This window comes from Oryzias latipes, chromosome 12 (assembly GCF_002234675.1).
Source record: "Oryzias latipes chromosome 12, ASM223467v1".
In the NCBI taxonomy this organism is placed as follows: domain Eukaryota; kingdom Metazoa; phylum Chordata; class Actinopteri; order Beloniformes; family Adrianichthyidae; genus Oryzias; species Oryzias latipes.
Genome location: NC_019870.2, coordinates 24,485,874 through 24,507,993, shown reverse-complemented (window position 1 = coordinate 24,507,993; position 22,120 = coordinate 24,485,874). Strand labels below are relative to the sequence as shown.

At 38.8% G+C, this 22,120-nt stretch overlaps 2 protein-coding genes across 3 annotated transcripts in view; one reads left to right on the top strand and one right to left on the bottom strand.

Moving 5' to 3' along the window:
• Window positions 1–8,959, bottom strand: part of LOC101156666 (protein crumbs homolog 2) — a 28,588-nt gene extending 19,629 nt beyond the window's left edge. Inside the window, exon 1 of one of the 2 annotated variants that reach the window (XM_020707833.1) lies at window positions 8,879–8,959. Coding sequence is in view for 1 of the 2 variants with exons in the window: in XM_004075064.4 (XP_004075112.1) it covers window positions 5,368–5,434 (67 nt within the window). In the remaining variant the exon portion in view is untranslated. Of the gene's footprint in view, window positions 1–5,367; window positions 5,600–8,878 lie in introns of those variants that run through there. The other variant, XM_004075064.4, reaches the window with a different exon arrangement.
• Window positions 8,929–19,519, top strand: fbxw2 (F-box and WD repeat domain containing 2). Its single transcript, XM_004075037.4, has 9 exons — window positions 8,929–9,184; window positions 9,575–9,629; window positions 11,346–11,638; window positions 11,914–12,136; window positions 12,212–12,406; window positions 12,758–12,891; window positions 12,961–13,047; window positions 13,186–13,355; window positions 16,317–19,519. The coding sequence occupies exons 3-9, from the start codon at window positions 11,372–11,374 to the stop codon at window positions 16,603–16,605; spliced, it is 1,365 nt and encodes a 454-aa protein (XP_004075085.1). The 5' UTR covers window positions 8,929–9,184; window positions 9,575–9,629; window positions 11,346–11,371; the 3' UTR covers window positions 16,606–19,519.
• The last annotated feature ends 2,601 nt before the right edge of the window (window positions 19,520–22,120 follow it).

The window sequence follows — 22,120 nt, the reverse complement described above, 5'->3', positions numbered from 1 at the left end:
GTCTTCTTTAAATACTTAATACACTTAATATAAGACTAAACTAACTTCCTAGTAACTTTTCAATAAAATGTAAAGACTTGTTAAAGACAATACATCTTGAATATCTTCTTGTGACATTTGAAACTTAGATTTATTATACAATTTGTAAGGATTCAGTGGTTTTGTTCTTGGTCATGTTTTTGGTTTTCTTTTTCTCAGTCACTCCACCTTCAGGTTCATGATCCACAGCTGTCTTCAGTTCAGTTAATTACCCTCAGCCTATTTAAGTGTCTTGGTTTCTGTTCTTCCTTGTCAGGTCATCTGCTCTGTTGTGTCACAGTTTTGTTTCTCCTCATAGTTTTGTCATGTTTCAGTTTGCCTATTAAATGTTTTAGTTCCTGTCACCAAGCTTGGTCTCCTGCATTTGGGTCCTCCACCACCAGTTCGTGACACAATTTGACAAATTTATCTTAAGCTACCAGAGTAATCCACCAAAGTATAAGTGTTTATAGCTAATTTCAAATATTAATTTTGTCTTAAAAGGGCAGGACATCTCAACTCATTTTAAGAAATCTTAAGACAATTTCTACTAATTCAATTGGTAGGTATTTTCCTTTATAACAAGAGGAAAGCATGTTTTATTCTCTATTTTTGACCTTTTTTCCAGTGTACAGTTTGTCTGAAAGTGTCAAAGGGATTACATGGTGTGCATAAGTGGAAACAGGGGATTCCCCACCTCCCCAGATCCACTTTCTCTGGTCTCTCTCGATAAAGAAATGTTCTTTTGCTAGCTTGAAACATTGTTGTGGGAAAGCTGAGGTTCCTATTCTCTCCCGTCAGAGAAAACTCACTGACAGGTCCCACACACAAAGATCTGCAGCAAACCAACGTCTGTCTTCAGTCAAGCGTTCAGATATGAACTGCATAAATAATTAGTGCCAGGTGGATGGAAACCCAGACTCACTACCAGTTCTAGAAAACACTTAAAAGTAAGTATAAAAATGTGGTTTTAAATGTAAATGTCCAGTGAAAAGACAGTTCCTTAGATCATCACAAATGTCTGATACTACCGAACAAACTGACGTTTTTTTAAGTCTTAATGTGTCCATGATGTAGTCTTATTTCTGTCAGTCTTTTTTTGGTTTACCCTTACCTTTTCGTAACAGTGTTCTGTTACAGAAAGCATGTTTCTCTACACAGAAGTGAGACAAACACAGTTCCAGAAACAGTGATGTGTTAAAACTCTGTAGTAATTTGCTTATCAGGAGATCCACATTACTCTTGTCACCTCTTATTCCCGTCCTTTAGTCCATCAGGTCCGATGGAGGTCCTGACCTCAGGATCTTCCCGAGTTTTAAAGCCTAGGATGGGGACAGTTCCCTCGACCGTCTAATGCCTCATCAGTGCGACAATTCCACAACTTAAGCCTTAGTCACATGCACCCATACAGGGGGTTAACCTGTAGAGGTGGTGTGAGTTTTTGTTTTTTTGTATGAACGTTTTCACTCTACAGCAGGGGTCGGCAACCTGGGTCACGTGGCACAGCTGACACCAAGAGGGATGGACTGTGACACGCAGGGGTGTGACATCACTAAGCACTTGATCTGTTGTTTGTTTGCATTTTTTGGATTTGAAAAAAGAATGAGGTTTGAGCGACAATCTTTACTCAAAATGAGCTTTTTCCCCTATGGGGTCATAAAGAAAGGGTCCATCCACTTGGTGGTTACTGTGACCCCGGCCACCTATATAAATACTGCCCCCCAGTATTGTTATGAACAATTTTTGAGGTAATGCTGAAATGTGTTTTAAAATGCTATTTAATGTGCTGTTTGTGAATAAAATACTATTTAAAATAATTGAAAATGTTTTGGGATTTCTTTGGAGTCACATTACAAAAGTTGGTGATGGCACAGTTGTTAAGGAGAAAATTTCCAATTAGCACCTCATGTCATAAACATTGCTGACCCTTGACCTGCAGGTCTACCCAGCAGACTATGACCTTGATAGTTCATGCAGACCATCTGCGTGCCCTGTAGGGGTTTCCCCCGTTTTTTGCCCGCAGACAGCTTGTATTCACCCATAAGGGCAGCTGTGACTAAGGCGTAACATGTTTGAACGTTAATTTCTGTCATACCCTTGATAGTAATTCCCTACTTTTTAATTATTTGTTTATGTTCATTGTCCAGTTTTTGTATGTGTTTTTAAAGAACCTAAGCAATAGAAGGATCCTCACCAGAACTTGGCTTCTCTTCAAGTTGAAACCTTTTTCTGTGGCACTTCATGTTATTTGTGTTATTTCTGAATTTTACCCTTCAAGCTTGATGCTTTGAATAAAGTCTCAGCCAAATGACAAAATAAAAAATTACAAATCCATTTCAATTCATTTAATGTATTTGGTACATTTTTGAATCAATCCATGTTACAGTTTCCTTAATGAAGAAAATTGTATCTAGGAGTTTTTACATTTAAAAAATGCCCATAATAGGCAATATTCAACTGATGTTAGACTATGGAATCATCTTGTCCATCTTTTTCAGTGACTTACATTCTGTCTGTGCTCTCCCCCTTCATTGATTAATCCAGTTTTGAGACATCAACCACCACAGCTGAATTTAAGATAATGGTTTAATGTGCTCCAAGTCAAATCATTTTATTTTCTTGTACCTATCCAGCCACTGATATGGATAGAAGCTGAGTCTCTTATTTTGAAGAAATTTTGTGAATATAACAGGAGTTATGCGATCTTTGGACATACATGTTTATATTTGAACAAACCTAGTTTGTATTTGAGGTTAACTTTCTTTTATTAATAATTGTATTAATTTTTTTAAACTCCCTTTAAGTTTGTGTGCTAACAGAGGAAGCGAGAAATCATTTTCCTCTATTTTGAATTTTTTTGACGGTTCATTGAAATCTTATTGGTCAAAGAATTGTAATGAAATAAAACCTTACTGCCTTTTACTTTGAGAAAAACTACATCATTGTGTTTAATTGGTAAAAAAAGAAATATCAGAAAAAACTGAACATCTACAAAACTTCCATCAATCATAAAAAAGTGAGTAGAAATTAAACTAAATTAAACTGTTCTGGTTTTGCAGATTGAATCTTTTTAACTCCAAAGATTAAGTCAATAAAGAAATGCAGGTTAAAGATCACACCCATGACCTAAAAAGATCATGAACTGGATTACATTTACATCCTAAAATGAATATTTGTTCTGGGTTTTGACATTAATTACCTTATTTGTTTACACTGTATAAACACGAGAAGCAAAAAGATCCATCTGCTGTTAAACTGAGCAAAACTCACATAAAGGTTGACAGATTTGAGTGGCTTAAAGATCATTTATCTCTGTTTTTGTGTGTAAAAATTAACTGTTTATTGAGATAAATGCATTCAGTCACCAGTGTGTCTTTTTTTAAATGTAAAATGGTCATTACATTGCTTTTCCTGTGACAGATCAGTGGGTTTTGTTCCTCACATTTAATTCCAGCAGCAAAGCAGCTCCATGCTGTGTTCTAGTGTCTGTGGCAAATCAGGAAATCTCAGTTTCACAAAAACCATTTGGGATGAACAAGTGATCTGTCATCTACAGAAGCCACTGACTCTCCTGTTTGCTAAGTCCACTAATGTTTCTGTTCAATGCCCTCAACACCTGCCTCTGACAGAGGATCACAGCCCACACCCTGAAGGTGTCTCAAGCTGTGAAACCTTCTGACTTCAGTCACATTTTCACAACAGAACACAATTAAACAAAAAAACACCTTTGATGCTCAGGCTCATGTTAGGATTAAAGATTTGTTTCTCTTCAAACTGTACAAGATTATTTGAGGATTTGTATACAGATGTTTTTTAGAGTTGTAAGGCACATTATTTGAGCCCCTCTAAATCATTTTTCGTTTTGTTCAACAATTGTGGCCAGTGGGCACACAGTTTGCCTCAAATGTAACCTACTACTATTATAGAGAAATATTGTTAAGTTATTAATGAATTCATAATACAGTCATAACAGATGGTGAAGCATCAGGTTTTTCCTGTTAAAACCTAAAACAGCAAAGCTCATTACTTTAACATACAGTTTTTTATCCAAACCACTACAAACACTCACATGTTTATGTGTAACATGGTTCTTTACAAACATTCCAATCTGATTTATTGAGTGGTTGATTTCAAAATATTTCAGTTGGTTGAAAAGGGCTTGGAAGAAGTAAACTTGAACACCAAACTTGTGTATCGAGAAAAGGGCACCTCCAAATGCACATCAACATGTTTTGCTTCGGTGAAGATAGCAACTGTTGGATGGTGACCTATAAAATTCTATAAACACAAGTTTTGAATACCTGTGAATGTATTCAGCTATTGAACGTTTTCTAAGATCTCTAAAATGAGCAATTGTTTGTCATTGTACAATTTAAAATCAATACATTCGGCGCAATCCTGCAGACAGGGTTTCCTTTAATTAGTGACAAAGTATGTGCCAACTGGCAACTTTTGATGCCACTCACAAAAATAACCCCTGAAACAAAAAATGGTTGAAGAAAAAGAAGGACAGAAGTGTTCTGTAACCTGTTTGCTGACATATTCTTCACTACTTGTGTTTCAGAGGTTATTTATTGATAATGATATATGATGTTGTGCAAATCTGTAAACAAAAACCTTTAACAAAGACAATAAATAGGGAATCACAGATGTATAATCCTCATAAAAAATAAATAATAAGAATAGTTTTAATACCAACCACAAATGTATTGGATTAGAGGACAAATGTGCTGCAGCAGGATAAAACGGTTCAGTTTACCCAGAAAAAGGCCAAACCTTCAGGAGTGGTTGTGACCTCGTTCTGCTCTTCTGTTCATGCGTAGACAAATATGAATGAGCCTTTCTGCTCATCTCCGTTAGCCCTCGTTAAGCATGCATGACTGAGGAGCTCTGCTTCATTTGGAACCAGTCATGTGTCAAATCTGACAAAAGTCCAACAAAGGCCTGGAAACCAGAAATGTCACACCCAAAACCTGCACAGGACTGTCTCCATCAACATGAGAGCCACTAAAGGAAACCGTGTCTGTGGGAACTGCTGTTTTATGATTTCATTATTAACAATAATCATTTATTTACAACTATTTTGATTAACACTCCTACAATCTAAAAACTAGTTTTCTCTCCTAAATGTGATGTAGCACAGATTAAAAAGAAAACATCTATAATTGCATCTCTTTTCCAACATTACTGTAGTCGTTCTAATTAGAACTTAGAACAAAACTGGCCCCTAGAGTTTGAATTGTCTCGTATGTTCAGAATCTGAGATTCTGGGATTTTTAGAATCGCAAGTTTCTGCATCATTGCAGCTTTCAGAGAAAAAAAAATGTGTCAAGCGTTTGCCCAACTCACCCCATTTGAACATCATCATAGTGAGCAGCAATGTCCTTAGGTTCAAATGAAAATTCCACAACTCCATGGCTTCAAGAGATTATTTTGGGATAAAAAAAATTCTTGACCAGGTAAAGGAACTCAAGAAACAAAAAACAAAAAAAACAAAAGAAAAAAGAAAGGAGAACAGCAGAGTTCCCGAGTTCCTGCTATGTGGACTAACTGTTGCACTCTGCTCAGGAGCTGCCAGAATGCAAGCTGCCCCTGCCCGGATAACCACAGCCTTCCCCTGCTCTAATAGACCGTTATTAGCTGGGAGAGACAATAGGAAAACAAGAGGTGGACTTGCACCTTTGAGAAGAGATGCTTAATCCCAGACAAGCTCGTTAACAAGACATTTAATGGCCTTTTTGAGAAAACAATGACTTATCCTTTCTGATCAAGATAGAAAGCCTTCACTTCGTACACCAACTGATGAAACAAATTCTTACTTTCATAAGTTCATGTGTAAGTTCTTGTCTAAACTGCTGGAAAGATTCAGGAACTCTAAAGTGAAGTGCATTTCTCTTTTACTGTAATCTTGTCACAGCTTTAAGTAGTTACATGCAGTGCTGCTGATGTGCTCCTGAGCAGACTATTCTATTAAGCAGCAACCTCCTGTTGATTTCTGTCCCCTCCAGTGAGTAAGTCACTCTTAAGTAATAACTGGAGAGAATCGCAGTATGAAAAGACGGTGCAATGTTATTTTGGAGGACTGAGGTGTCCGAACAGATCAGTCGGGGTGAGTCTGAAAACAGTTACCAAAAGCCTCTGAATGAGTCCGTAAAGAATACCAGGTCCTATCTGATTTAATCAAAGGAGGCGAGTGTAGAGCATCATTTGCTTCATCTGTTTCCAGTTTTAAAAAGAAAATAACTACCAGGAGCTGTAACAAATTGTCTGGTCACAAAATGAACGCAATAATAAATAATTTTATGGAAATGTTGTTGAATAGACGTAGACAGCGGACCAGACAGAAACAATGAACCAAAGACACACAGACAATGGACAGAAAAACATGGTTTTGGGACAAAAGGTACAAAATTTGCATTCTTAAACCCAACCCCTTCTTATCTGAGAGAAGATTTTAATGTCATCCGATAAAACGTCAATTTTAACATTTGTTTTTTAAGCCGTTTTTAACAAAAAATGAACAATGACTGACTTCAAGTCACTATAAATGGTGTTCAATCAAATCAGCACACGTGAGGACCTAGCAGTAAAGTGTTAAGCTGTTATGTATGTACACTCCAGTGACTCCAGGCCGGGGTTTGGCGTCTGGCACCTTCAGCAGCTTTACGTAGCTGCTTTATGTCGCAGAGCTTAGCATTAAGACCCAACAGTTTGCCTCTCACTGACCTGTGTTAAGCTGCTGAGAACATGAGCAATCTGCAAGTGTCTTCTGATTTTTGTTTCCCCCACAAGGACATGATACGCTATAAATAAACACTTAAGCAGTCGAAAATTACTAACCCCTGCCTGTTTTATAGCAAAAAATAGATAAATGGTAACAAATTGCATGTTAAAATAAAAAAAATGTATTAAAATCCATTTATCCACTGTTCAATCACTTTTTATAAACATTGTTAGCATACAAAATTAAAATTTGTTTACTCTAACCCTAGCACAACAAGTAAGGTTGTTTGTTAGATCTTTAACTGATGGAAAGCCTGAGTTTAATTCTTTTAAACTGTGCCACATTTTTAAAGATGTGCAGTGAAAACTTAGATCTTTTCTTCTTTGCACCCCAACAGCTTATTCTGACTGCTTTACCGAGAAACTCCACTGGATGTCGCTGTTGTACATAGATAATAAAGATGGTTCTCACTCTGTATTTCAGAACAATAAAAAGTTATGATATGGATGATTTGATTTCTTTTGGTTGATATTTTATCATAATGACAAAATTTTTGTCTATTTTAATAGAGTCACGTGAGCTTTTATCTTATGTTCTTTGCTGAGAATTCATGGCACATGAATAAGTTTAAATGTAAAATCTTGCCGTGTAATTGTCCCGGTTAGCAATCAAGGAGATACAAGCTGAGAGCCTCTTGTTTTGCACTGATAAGAATTGATGTATTTTTTGTTTTTAATGCAATTTTTCCATGGTCATAATTAGTTGCAGCCTTGTTTTTTGTTTTTTTCTTATGGGTTATTTCACTTTTTTTGTTTGTTTTTTTGTTTTAATGTTTAATATTGTTTTCAATTTTTACTAAAGTCCTGTCCAATACAGGTAAGAAAAGCTTTTTGTGCAATCCATCTTGAAGGGACCCTGAGCCTATAGGCTCACAATTCAAAGAAGGACAATATTCTAATGGGCCCTTGATTCCTGGAGAATTGCAATGAAAGTCGGCCTCAATGAATCAATTTGAACTAACCTGTAATTGTAAAAACATTAAATAAATTATGTTACCGTTCATCCATTTTCAGAACTCGCTAAATTGGGGTAATAGTAGTGAGTTGCTGGAGCCTATCCCAACTACTGTTGGGGGAAGGAGGTTATCCTAGACAGGTCAGAATGTTTGATTTATTCCTTTTTAATATTTCATTTCTGCAAAGAATCAAATTAGTGCTATAAATTTCCTGAAGATCTAAAGAATTTTTGCATTGGTCAAACCTTTTTAGATTATTTAACAGTTGTTTGCTGCTTTGCTTTCATTGCAATAAATACAAAGAAGCCAATCAAGTGAAGGGTCTTGCCTTAGGCGCCTAACCAAGTCTGGGTCCCTCTGTGCCTGTCCCCAACCTGGGTTAAAATCTCTGCCAAACCCCCTGAGCAAATCAGTGAAAGCTGATGGTGACCCCTTAATGGATATGCTGAAAAGTGAACAAACAAACTTAAAATGTTAAGAGTAAAATTGTTTTGAGTTTTCCGATATAGAGACATAGAAATATTCAAAAAAGCTATCACATCCAACAGAGAGGGGGAAAAAACAGAACAGATTATGAGTAAGCAGTAAATGGAGAAAATTACTTTTAATGAATAACCTGCAGAAATAAATGTGTGCATTCTTTTTTGTGATTCTTAATGTGAAGTTTTGGTTGTAGCCCTTTGTATTTCCCTAGGTTCCAGTTCCTATATTTGACAAATGTAAAGAGAAAGAATAATTTTAGGCGTTTTTACTGCTGACCTTGAATATTTTGAGTTGATCTTGTATATAAATAAACAGTAAAAGTATACCCGTGTTATAGAATAAAAAGCACACATTAGTAAATCGGCGCCAGATTGGAAAATTTCACATGTTTCACTACGTGCCATATTTAACGTTACACAGGAAGCGAGTCGACTTTGGCTAAAACCTTACCCGTTTTTTTGTCTTACAGTCAAGTGGGTATCATTATAATAATAGAAAACATAGAGTCGGACAAACTGCCAAATTAAACAAATAAGTTTGTACAGTGCATATCAGTAATGTTGAACAAAATACTATTTTTAAAGCACTTAAAGCAGAAGCGACAGCGCCTGTAAGACATGACTGTGGTTCAACATTACCCGCAGACAGTAGAATCCGTTTCCATTATCTTCTGGTATTCATGCTGTCAGAAACTGACAACCTTCTTTAGCCCAGCGTTTACCAGCCGCTATAATTGAAAGGGGAATGTTAGATTTATAGCATTTACATCAGATTGAAGGCAATTGAGTGCACCAGTTAAGTTGGTTCGCTGGTAAAAGCTACACCGCCACGTTGTTGTTACATGGTGGTAGAAATAAGTTCCGACAGGTTAGCTTTGCGGTGGCTATTCCGCTATTTACTACATAACCATGACGTTGGGGAAAGGATATATCCGCTACTTACTGGTTCGTGTCAATTTAAATGTGAATGGTTTTGTGTTTTTATTGACTGGTGTATACAACCTTTTTTGCTTGGTTTGATGTTCCGAATCTAAGATGATGCATGCTTTGGGTTAGCATAGACGGCACGAGTAACAGGTCCGTCAAGCCCTGCTAAATGTGTTTTTCTATGGTGCTTACATTTATAAGCTACATGTACTAAGAAATACTTGCAAGTGTCGTCTAAGATAAGTCCGTGAGGAGACTACAATGCTGAGGGTATTTTAAGCGCGCGCGCACCTAGGGTGTGTATGCGCGCGCCACAGTACAACTTAAAAGCCTTTTTTGTCCTATCAATGTATTCATCTTGAAATCTTGTGTTCAAGGTAACAAAGCATGTTTTCCTATCTCTGACAGGACTGCGGACGTCAGCCTACGGCGTGTGACTGAGAGCCGGCGGGGTTGCAGACAGGTAAAACGGATTTAATATCGTCTGATGGTGTCCGCAAGATGTGTGACTGTCACGCCTAGTTCCAACAAATACGTCTGATATCTTCGCCACGCATTAACGATCAGGCGCCCTAGTGTCCGTCGCGAGGAACTGCTGCGTTTCTGTGGGCGGTAAACCGGTGCTTTGAAGCCAGCTGTTCTTCAGTCTACCGAATTGTGGGCGCGAGACCAAAAGAAATGACGACAGAATCCAGCAGGAGCCGTCCAAAAAGATTTTTTAAAGGCTGGTGTAACTGTCATTTATGTCAAATAATTATCATTATATTCCAGGTTGTGCTTTTCCTTAAATATATATTTGTTTTCTTTCTGTTTTTGCTTCGTCCTACACACCTAGAATATTTGGTAAAAGTATAACTTTTCCAGAATAGTAGAGGACTAACGGCACAAGACGACCTCTTGTTTAGTCCAGTCATCGATTTAGGCAATTGCACAAAATTGACTTGTTTATGAAAGTAATTCTAGGGTTCAAAGTGTGGTAGTTAGCACTCTCAAATCAAAGTGAGAAGCCCCGGTTCGAATCCCAGCTGGGTTCTATCAGAGTTTGCATCCTCTTCTCATGTATGCGTGAGTTTTCTCCAGCTTCCTCCCACAGTCCAAAAAGACGTTCCTCAGGTATTCACACCTGAGGGAGGTGAGTGTATGTGATGTTTGTTTCTGTCCCCCTGCAACAGACTAGCTACCTGTCCCGGGTGGATCCCGCTTTTGCCTCAGCGACCCCGTGACCCCAAACAGGTTCAGAGAATGTAATCATCCCCAGTGGTCTTTTGATTATGATTTATGGGAGACTTTTGTCCGGCCATTTCAGTTGCTGCGTCACAAAAGAGAATCTTTTTCAAACAGCATTTTTTCATCCGCTCATGATTTATCCAGATTTAAATAAAGAAATACTCAGAAACACAGTTTTAATCTTAAATTCTTTTATATATATGTCTTCCATCAAGAGGAAACTTCCATAAGAACATGTGAAAAATGCCAAAAACAGAATTTTCATTGGAGTGAGTCTTTAATATCAAAGAACAGTTCTGAACAACCCCTAATTCATTTGTCTCAACCTCAAGCACTCACAACTTGAAATGTGTGAAGTTAAATTTGATCTAAGGCTTTGTCTGAATTCCCTCACCCCTCCTTAACTACTAAAAGACTATATAGTTCAGACTATGTTGTGCCCTGGATTTTAAAAGTAATTTGGACCCCTTTTTCCCCCCAATGCCATTATGACATCACCCATTTGAAGTACGATCTAATACATATGAACATTTTACAAAATCTATTTATGAGTCCACTATGTTCTGATGATGGAAACTTGGATGATTCATAAAAAAATTAATTTATCACATTTTTTCAAATGACAAATCGTTAAAAAACACAATGCATTGTGGTCTATAGTTCCCAATCTAGGGAGCATCGATGGGCACTAGTTTTTTGCAGAGACTTATCGGACATTTGCAGGGCACTGTCTTTTGGAATTGTAGATTCAGACACCTCAACAAAATGGCAAACACACTTTTCTCTTAAGATGTTTTTGAAACTGATTTTGTTGAATTCTTTTCTCCAAATTTTTTACAACTTTGTTTAGCCGGCTTACGTGGAGATCTTACAAGCTGTTCTTGTGGCTGGTGCTGTTTCACGAAGAAATCACAGCGAAGGCTTTTCTCATGCGATGCCATTGCTGTTGCAGGTGTTGCAGGTTGCTCCCATGTGCCCATGGACAAAACTTCCTTTGAGGGGTGGCTGGAGTCAGTCTCCACCACTTTCCTTTCTTTGAATGACCAGCAACGGAACCAGTGTCTGGACCACCTAATATCCTTAAGTGGTGCCGTCCAGCTCCGCCATTTGTCCAACGGTCTCGAGACTTTGCTGAAGCGTGACTTCCTGCGCCTGCTTCCTCTGGAGCTTGCCTTCTACTTGCTGCGATGGCTGGATCCTCAGAGCCTTCTCACCTGCTGCTTGGTCTGCAAACAGTGGAACAAGGTGAACATTTTGCTGTTTAACATAAGGAGAAATTGGCATCTTGTGAGGAACAGAAACCCTAAACCTGAAGCTAAAAACCACCAAACATGGCTAGGAGCTGAATAGTAAGCCACTTGGAAATGTCTTTTCCTCAGATATAGAATAAAAATTGGCTAATATATAAAAATACCAAATGGATGAATCGTTTCTTTACGGATATGTATTTCAACGTTTTAAAGTAATGAGCTGATGGTTGAATTAGCAGTTTTCACATCTGAACTGTTTATTTCTTGTAGGTTATAAACTCCTGCACAGAGGTGTGGCAGAGTGTGTGTCAGGAGCTGGGCTGGAAGATTGATGAGTCTATTCAAGACGCATCGCACTGGAAGGTGGTATATTTGAAGGCGAGGCTGCGTATGACTCAGCTGAAGGATCAGGAAGCCTTTGAGACGTCATCACTCATCGGGCACAGCGCTCGAGTCTATGCGCTCTACTATAAGGATGGTCTCCTCTGCACAGGTACACCTAAACTGTGGGGTTTGTAAAGGAATGGGAGGACAGCAGGGCAGAAACTTATCCATATCTGCTTTTCAGGATCTGATGATCTTTCTGCTAAATTATGGGATGTGCGCACCGGACAGTGTATTTATGGAATTCAGACACACACCTGTGCCACAGTGAAGTTTGATGAGCAGAAGCTGGTGACCGGGTCCTTTGACAATACTATTGCATGCTGGGAGTGGTGCACAGGAGCCAGAATCCAGCAGTTTCGTGGCCACACAGGAGCAGGTCAGTTCAAACACCAGACAGAATTTGTTGTAAGAAAAGGGAACTCTTGTGCATTGGTTGTGAATGTATTGTGGTGTATTGGTCAGCGCTCTTGCCTCAGGAATTATGGGATTGAAAACTGAATTCTTTCTCTTAAAAAATGCAGAGGATAAATGATGGTTCACATCTGCCACTTTGTGCCGTTGTGCCTTACTTGATAACAAAAGTCTGTTCTGTTCCTCGGTTTTATTTTCCAGTTTTCTGTGAAGTCGGTTTTAACCTGAGAACTACTTTGCAGTGGTTTTGGGTTTTTCCTTTCTTGTTGCTCATGTGTCTTATATGTGATTCCTCTGAATTGTTTTGTGTGTTTAGTCTTCAGTGTGGACTACAACGATGAACTGGATTTGCTGGTCAGTGGGTCTGCAGACTTCTCAGTCAAGGTCTGGTCTTTGTCTGCTGGATCCTGTCTCAACACTATGACTGGGCACACAGAATGGGTCACCAAGGCAAGTCCAGCTCATCTCCATCGTTCTTCTAACACCTTCTGACTTTGATAGAAATATGTTGCTTCCCAGGTGATCCTGCAGAAAAGTGAAGTTGAGTCGGTGGTTCACAGTCCTGGTGATTACATCCTCCTCAGTGCTGATAAGTATGAAATTAAGGTAAGCCAACAGTTATCTGAAGGAAAACATGCTTTCATTACTTGTGCAGGGATGAAGATTGGCTCATTAAAGGGGTTTTCTTTTTTGTACCACAACACTTTAAAAAACAAAAAAAACATACAAATTCTCCTTTTGCAGGTTTGGCCTTTAGGCAGAGAGATCAATTGCAAGTGCTTGAAGACGCTCTCAGTTTCGGAAGATCGCAGCATCAGCCTCCAGCCCCGGTTGCAATTCGATGGACGTTACATCGTTTGCAGCTCTGACCTTGGAGTTTATCAGTGGGACTTTGCTAGTTTTGAGATTCTCAGGTACAGCAGCATGCATGAACACCATTTTTAAATGGAAAGAGTATCATTTGTTTGACTGGATAAGTGTGCACACTGAGATGGCTGAGAAGGGACTTGGTGTGAACAATTACTTCTGGCTGCCATATGGTAGCTTACAGTGGGGCAAAAAAGGATTTAGTCTGCCACCAATTGTGCTAGTTCTCCCACTTAAAGAGATGAGAGAGGCCTATAATTTTCATCACAGGTATACCTCAACTATGAAAGAACATGAGAAAAAAAATCCAGAAAATCACATTGTCTGATTTTTAAAGAATTTATTTTTAAATTATGGTGGAAAATAGGTATTTGGTCACCTACAAACAAGCAAGATTTCTGGATCTCACAGACCTGTAACTTCTTTAAGAAGATCCTCTGTCCTCCACTCATTACCTGTATTAATGGCACCTGTTTGAACTGGTTATCTATTTAAAAGACACCTGTCCACAACCTCAAACAGTCACGCTCCAAACTCCACTAGTGAATGACCTGCAGAGAGCTGGGACAAAAGTAACAAAGGCTACCATCAGTAACACACTACGCCACACGGGACTCAAACCCTGCAGTGCCAGACGTGACTCCCTGCTAAAGCCAGCACAGGTGCAAGCCTGTCGAAAGTTGGAGAGCATTTGGATGATCCAGAAGAGGATTTGGAGAATGTCCTATGGTCAGATGAAACCAAAATAGAACTTTTTGGTAAGAACTCTACTGTGTGGAGGAGAAAGAATTTTGGGTTGCATCAGAAGAACACCATGCCTACTGTAAAGCATGGGGGTGGAAATATCATGCTTTGGGGCTGTTTTTCAGCAATCGGCTTGGACGGCTGATCCGTGTAAAGGAAAGAATGAATGGAGCCGTGTACCATCAGATTTTGAGTGAAAACCTCCTTCCATCAGAAAGGACATTGAAGATGAAAACGATCCCAATCACACTTCCAGGGTAACGAAGAAGTGGCTTCATAAGAAGGATTTCAAGATCCTGGAGTCTCCAGATTTCAACCCCATAGAAAATCTTTGGAGGTGGTTGAAAGCCCGTGTTGCCCAACGAAAGCCCCAAAACATCACTGCTCTAGAGGAGAACTGCAAGGAGGAATGGGCCAAAATACCAGCAAAGGTTTTTGAAAATCTTGTGAAGATTTACAGAAAATGTTTGACAGCTGTCATTGTTAACAAAGGGTATAAAACAAAGTATTGAGTTGAACTTTTGGTTTTGACCAAATACTTACTTTCCACCATCATTTACAAATAAATTCTTTAAAAATGTGATTTTTCTGGATTTTCTTTCTCATTTTGTCTCCCATAGTTGAGGTTTACCTAAGATGAAAATTGCAGGCCGCTCATCTTTTTAAGTGAGAGAACCTGCACAATTGGTGGCTGACTTAATACTTTTTTGCCTCCCTGTACGTACAGCGGCCCTGAAGTGCAAATCACATCAACAAATCACACAGCGCCAAAATACATTAAACATTAAAGCGACAATAATATGGGCATCACTGATTGGATGATGATGTTTTAGTTTTGAAAACAGAAGGATGTTTTGTTCAAACTGGTAAAGAGTTGATTGATCAATCACCAAACTCTTGCAGTGGCTGTAGCCAGAAGCTTACAGAAATATCTTCAGTCAGAAGAGATTTCCATGACTAACAGCTTCCCGTTGAAAACTTGAACAAACATCATCCAATCAGAGACGTCCCATAATACCAACCTTTTCCGGTTTCTTATTTTGTTTTAGTTTTAAAATTATATTCTGATTTCTGGAACTTACTTTTGTTTTTGCATTTTGGTTTGTGGAAATTTGTTTTGATTTCTAAAATGTTTATATTGTTTTTTGGAATTTGTTTTGGTTTATTAATTGTCATTTTCATTATTAATATGTTTCTGCGTTTAGAGATTTGTTGATGTGATTTGCAGTTAAGGGTCACCGTCTTTATCTGATGAAGTGACACATCAATGCAAACCTCCAGTTAAAATGAGCTCACTGTGAACCATTTGGTGTTGTTTGTCACTGCCGTCCGTGGTTCACAGTAGATGCAGTGAGGGTAGCTGGTGTGTGTCTCTCACAGTGTTTGTTAGACTCATTCAAAGGAGCACACAGCAATCTATGTGCTTTGTCCAGGCTTCCATTGTGTCTGCTTTGTGTTTGTGGACTGAATAATGAACTGAAAAGTACAATTTCAAACTAAAGCTAACATTTCATTTATAAAATAATACACAAGCAGTGTTTAAGATAAAGTTAAAAACTTGTCCAAGCTAAAACATTTTTGTAAATAAAATTCAACGATTCATACTTTCACTGCATTTAATTACGTTTTTTAATTCTTCTCGTAATTCAGATCCACTACAAACATCTCTAATTGGTCTCATTGACAGTCTCCTATATTTCAATTATATTTTTCATAAATAGTTTTTTTTTTTTTCCAGAGCTGCAGATTCTCACATCTGGTTTGTTGAACATGTGCTTCTATAGGACTAAAACTACTCTCTTTTAAGAGAAAAAGCTTTTTTAATATTGTGTAGTAATTGATCATTCTTAACTCAAGAATGGAAAAAAAATTTACCAGGTCCTGAAATTTGGTGAATTGTTGCTTTTGTGATTAAGTTTTAGAATATTCTTATAGCTTTTGTTTTTGGAAGAAAGATTGAATTGTGGTCTCATATGTGTTCCCCACATGTTCACCCAGTAAGACATACACAGTTTTTCCAAAAATATTCCTTTAGTCTGACTAAGTTAAAAAAAAAATCAATGTAAACATATTGTAAGTGCATAAAGTCAACAATTTTCAGCAACAATTAGAACTACAGGACTCTTTTACTATTGCTTATGTATGTGTTTTATTTTGAAAGGTTTTTCTAAACATGGCTGCTGGAATATAAAGATCTCCATAAATATTGAATCTTCATCTTCACTGTCATTCCAAATGATCAAGTGCTCTCTTTGTGTTTCCAGGGTAATAAAGCTGCAGGATCCAGCCAACCTTTCCCTGCTCAGTTTTGGAAAGGTGTTTGCACTCCTTTTCGACAACCACTTCCTGTACGTCATGGACCTGAGGACGGAGGTCATCTCAGGCCGCTGGCCTCTGCCGCCCTACAGGAAATCCAAAAGAGGCTCCAGCTTCCTGGCAGGTGTGACATCCTGGCTCAATGGCCTGGATGGGGGCAACGACTCTGGACTGGTATTTGCTACCAGCATGCCCGACCATAGCATTCACTTAGTCTTGTGGAAAGAGAATGGGTAGATGACAAGAATGTCCATAACCCCCCCACCTCCATCCCAACAGCTGAAATGAGAGCCAGCACCACGTGTGCTGTGGACGATGTAACTGCCAACATACATCCTACTCGGACCAAAGCATTTCCTTCAACCCGTTTCCTTCTCAGAGTGAATCTCCTCCAGACATTAACATGTACAGTAACGATGGAATTTGAAGGCCAGATTACCGACTTCTTTACTCAACACTGGATTAACCCCCGTCCATCAGAATAACCTCCACAAACACCAAGTTGTCTCAGCCAAAAACAAGCCGGCACTCAACGCAACACCTCTTGAAACAGATGTCAGTCAGGAGGAGTACATGTCGAGAGTTTTGCTTGATCGTCAGCCTGGCAGTGTACAGTGAAAAAAAAAAGTACATTTTCTGACCTTAATGCTTCAATAAATGTGCCATCTCCATGAGAAACTGTTTGGTGGGATACAGTAACGTCGCAGTGAACTCCATGGCCCACGCTGAGCTGTCCCGCTGAAGCTCGGATGTCTTTGATTAAAGAAAGGGTTGCCTTAAACGGTTAGATCCCAGCGCCTCCAGCTTATGTTCTCCCCCAGTTCATTAATGAAGCAACAAACGGCAAAAAACATGGGATGAACAGCCTTCTCTTAAAATCTGTTCCTTTTTCCTTTCATTGTATAGGAGAAAACGATAATTCTAGACTTAAAAACAATAGACCAACTTCATCTATTTGTCATCAAACTGGCAGATTTAGTTCCAATTAAGTTTTTGAAATACCAAACCAATGAAATGATAGAAATATCCAGAGTTCTGCTGCAAATCTACAAAAAACATTTGATTAAAAGCAGCTTGAAAGAGTTAAACCTCATCCTTCAATTTGGTCACGTTATGGTGAAATCTGCAGTGCATGCTGGGTGAATTCTAATGCAACAGAAAAGCTTCAACGCTCTCAGCTGTGTGGCTTCTAGCAGAAACTCTGCAGTTTACAGACTAGGCTGGTTCTGTTTTGCAGCTTCTGTTCTCTCCTGTGTTTTCTCAAAGTTAGCTCTCCTCCCTTTGCACTACAGGCGTTTACCAGCCAGGAATCTGTCCTAAACCTGTTCATTTCACATTTAGCTAGAACACATCTGATCAAAACCCTTAAAGACAAAAAGGAAAGTCATGAAAGCACTAAGCCAAAGTTCCAACTGTTAGCTTAGATGATGTACAGCAGACAGAGAGGCTCTTTTTTTGTAAAGCAGTGGAATATTTTGAGTAAAACTTTGTGCACATTTAGAGTGATGACCATTAATTTTGATCAGTTAGTGGAATTTTGAATATGAGAAACATTACAGATGAATGGAAAAGTCTCTTCTGCAACAGACATGCTTTTCTGTCATTGCATCCAAAATGCAGTCCAGCTGCTTCTGCAGGATGGGGGGGGGGGGGGGGGCAATGTTTATCACAGCAGCTGCAATCCTAAAAGATTAAGTAATAGAAACTAAATTTTCCAAGTTGCTCTCAAATGTGATACAGCTTTTTTAACATTGATGTTTCATTGTGTGTTTTTGGTTCAAAGAAATATTTTTCAGTTGTGTGCTGCTTAAATCTTATTGACCAAAAAATGATTCAAACCATTAATTTAGTCCATATAGAATCAAGCATTTGGTAAAACAACAATAATAAGACAATGAATTCCTTAGCATGAGTATCTATGGAAGTACAGTCTGCCTTCAGTCATATTGATCCTGCGATAATCATCGATTGATCACTTTCTTCGCACAAGCATCTCTGTTTCATTGGATCTGCACCAAACTAAATTTATGGATCATCTTTGTTTGTGCAGTTTTATTTTCTGCTTTGATTTCAACTTTGATTTCTGTTTTCGATTCAAAAATGGAATTACTTTAAAGCAGATTTTTAACAATTATCAAAATAAGTCAACTTTAGTTTCTGTTGGATTTACTTTTGAAAAACATTTCTTACTCTTATGGTCTTTACTGTCCAGACCTTAACGTCTTCTGTGGCTGCAAAGGCAAACTTCTGGGGTTTTCCTTTGAGATGTTCACTTTTTTTTCTTGATCAAAGTAAAACTGCTTTAATTTTAATTCATTCATTTAACTTCTATGCTTCCTACAAAGTTGGTTTAAAAATAACTGCCACATTTAGCATTTTTTTAAATATCAGGAGGAGTACTTTGTCTGCATTGTATATTTTTGGGTTGTTTTATTTTTGTTAATACAGAATAAAATGATCCACCGTGAGAAGTTATTCATTGTTTACTCTTATTTTCCCGCGGATTAGGAACCCTTAAGAAGAGACTGGATCTTTTTTTTCTAAAAACAGCTTAACTTTACTGCAGTAACTGCGCTGTAAATGCTAGGGATGTGCAGATTCTGCCATGCTACTTTTTATGGCTTATACCACTTTTATGAATATGCTACTTTCAGGGTTCTTGTGTGAGGTTTTTGCACAATGCATGGCCACGGTGATTGCACTTCTGTGCGAAATTACAATTTTAGGATTGATTTTGAGATTATAGTTTTCCTATTGGTCTAGGAGAATGTGAGAAAATGTGCCTCAGTACTAACAAAATGTCTGTTTGGTCTTTAGCAGCTCTGAAACTTCAGGCTGTGTTTGAGCAAATGCCTGGATGTGTTTGCATTGGTTGGCTCCAAGTCTTTGCAGCACAACTGGTGCATATTCTGCACTCCTTTGTGTTCGATAACTCCGCTTTGTACAGATGACCTTTTCTTTTGCAGGGATACCTGAACAGCAGATGTTCCGTGGATTGTAGTTTATTTTTCAACTTTAATTAAACTATGATCAGTATAGTGGATTCTGGTTGCAGTTGACCTTTGCCCTACTTCTTTTTCTTTCCAGTCGTACCGTTTAGGTGATTTATGAATAACTTGGCTTCAATAAAGTGACCAAAAACCCCAAATAATACTGTCTTTATTTAAGTGTCGTACTTAACTGCATTACAGAGATGCACACTTTTTTATGGAAAACCTACTCAAATATATTTTGGAAGCCTTTGATCACTAGCATTATTATTATTATTGTTAAAACCTGAAACAAAGTCAAAGGTACAAGGGTCCATTGGTAGTTGTTTATTTATATAGCACAATAAAATTAATCTTAGGGCAATATACAGGAGAAAAAAAGCAAACAGGATAATATAGCAAATCACAGACTGTTCATGGCTACATGTGTTTCAAAAGGAAGGACACTGAAACCAGCTTAGAACTATTCTGAGAGGAACGGGTGGGTGTGTGGAAAACCAGCATGACAACACTTTCAACAATCATTTTTATTGACCGTACACTTGTTTACAGTAACTTTGTTCACACAAAAGAAGCAAGTATAGTTGGCTTGGTAGAGGGATTATGTAGGGTGGAAAAGTGAAAAGGTGTAAACGTCTGTCCTTGTTTTTTTTTCTAGCTTTGTCCAATGGCTCTCCTGTCTCTCACATGAGGCGACTCTGGCATGGGTTCTGTGGGACTCTTGTATCTGCAGTCATAACATTTCTCTTAAGGGGTCCAAATGACCCCAACCTTACATTAACGTGTTAACCCTACCATGACTAAGGTAGATTAAGGTGAAGAGGATTTCATGTAATCCATGGACACCAGTGAAGATCAAGAATCATTGAGAAAAAAAAAAAGGTTCAGCTTGTGTCTTGTGGGGTCCAGATAACCCCACTCCTAACTTCACGTGCTTAGGATAGCACAAGGGCTAATGGTGCTTTCCTGTTAATCAGGTGAGGTGATGACTTCAGGGTTTACTCTTAGTAAAACCAACTGCCCTTACGGGTGGATACCCCTTGTGTCATCTTGTGGGGTCATCTGGACCCCACAAGATAGCAGAAGGGATACGGGCTGTCCGAAGGCTACAAAATAGGCAAACCTGCATATGGGATACGCAGGAGGGCTGCAGGAAATAGCAAAGTCGTAGACCGCTCAGTGAGCCTGTAGAACAAACATGCTCATGCACATTTTTCTATGGGCATGCTGCAGGTGCAAACACCTATACAACATGTAAGGATAAGAAAGAATGAAGTGGATGAGATGCAGATGTGGACAATGGATTTTTCATTTAGCCCGTTAGTGCTGCCCATGTGAGGGTGCCCTATCTGTGCTCACAGCCTGACTGTTAAACATTTGGTTATTAGACAGTTTAGTTTGTGTGGACGAGCACTTACGGTTCACCTGTACACCCCAAATGGGTGAAGCATTTGGACGCGGTCGGTAAGGAGCTACTAACAACTAGAGTGCTGTGCAGAGGGCATCATACGACAGCATCCCATGTACGCCATAAGTGTGAGTAACTTGCATCATCCCTACAAATGCTTCACAATACATTAACCACAATGGTACGTTCCATCACGTCCTTTGGGGTAGCTGTACGAGCCTCCAGGGCACTATAAGACACACCTGATCATCCCATAAGACACGGCCGCGCCTCTCTACCCTCCAGGGACCCGGACAACCCCAAAAACCAGCACAGGTACATGTGACTAAGGCATTAGCCCCTTGTCTTACTAACATGCCAGTGTGGACTGGTGGAGTGGGTTCTATCAGTGAAATATGCCCTGAGGAAAACTCTTTTTCTTTCTGCCCCTTGTTTGATTTCACATTGGCGAACAATTAAAAATAAAAATTACTGTAGTTTTGTAAGATTTGAGGGGACGCAGAAATTCCCTTTTTCGATCCTGACTTTAAAGTACTGTCAGGATTAAGGCCAGAGACATCACTCTCTTTCCTTGTGTCTTTTCAACACTAAACAAGAGCCAGCCTCTGTTTAAAGGTTTCATATCTCACACAGTCAGTTTTTTTGCCTTTAAAAGTAACTTAAAAAATAATCATCATTTACACTCCATTCATTTCTAAAAATGTAGTCCTTCATTTTAAATTGCAACCGCTTCCCTCATCGCAGAGGCAACACCACGATGTGTTCACCCTGTGAGAAACTCATCAATTGCTTCTTTAATACTGTTTTTAAGGTGTCTAACCTTTTATTTTTAGGCCAGATAGAAAACATAAATTGCTTTTCACAAACCCACTGCAGAGTGCCTTAACCCAGGTCCAGCGAGATTGTGTTTCAAGGAAAGATTTTCACACACTGCCACCACGGTAAAACGTCTGCCTGAGACTCTCACAGCAAAGCAGTTCCTGCAGGACTTCTTTTGTTTGACAAACGGCCCCCCCCCCGCTCTTTAACCACATTGAACATTTTCATATCATGTCATATCTACTCTGCATCCTGCAGCTGTAATGCTGAGCAATGTTAGAAGCCTTTTAGGCACCAGCTAAAGGCAGGACTCCAGATCAAACCTTTTGAAAGTTCCAGTGCCCCCTTCCCTCCTATAACCCCCTGGGTTATATTGCAGTCAACCTTTATTTTTTTTTAAATATCAGTAGCAAACCAACCTCTGAGGTCAATGGCTTGCTGCACCCATGGATTGTAAAATTGAGGGAAAACCTTGAAGCCCCCAGATCCAGCAGCTTGAACAGAATCAAAAACCTTGTCTGAGATTCTCCATTCG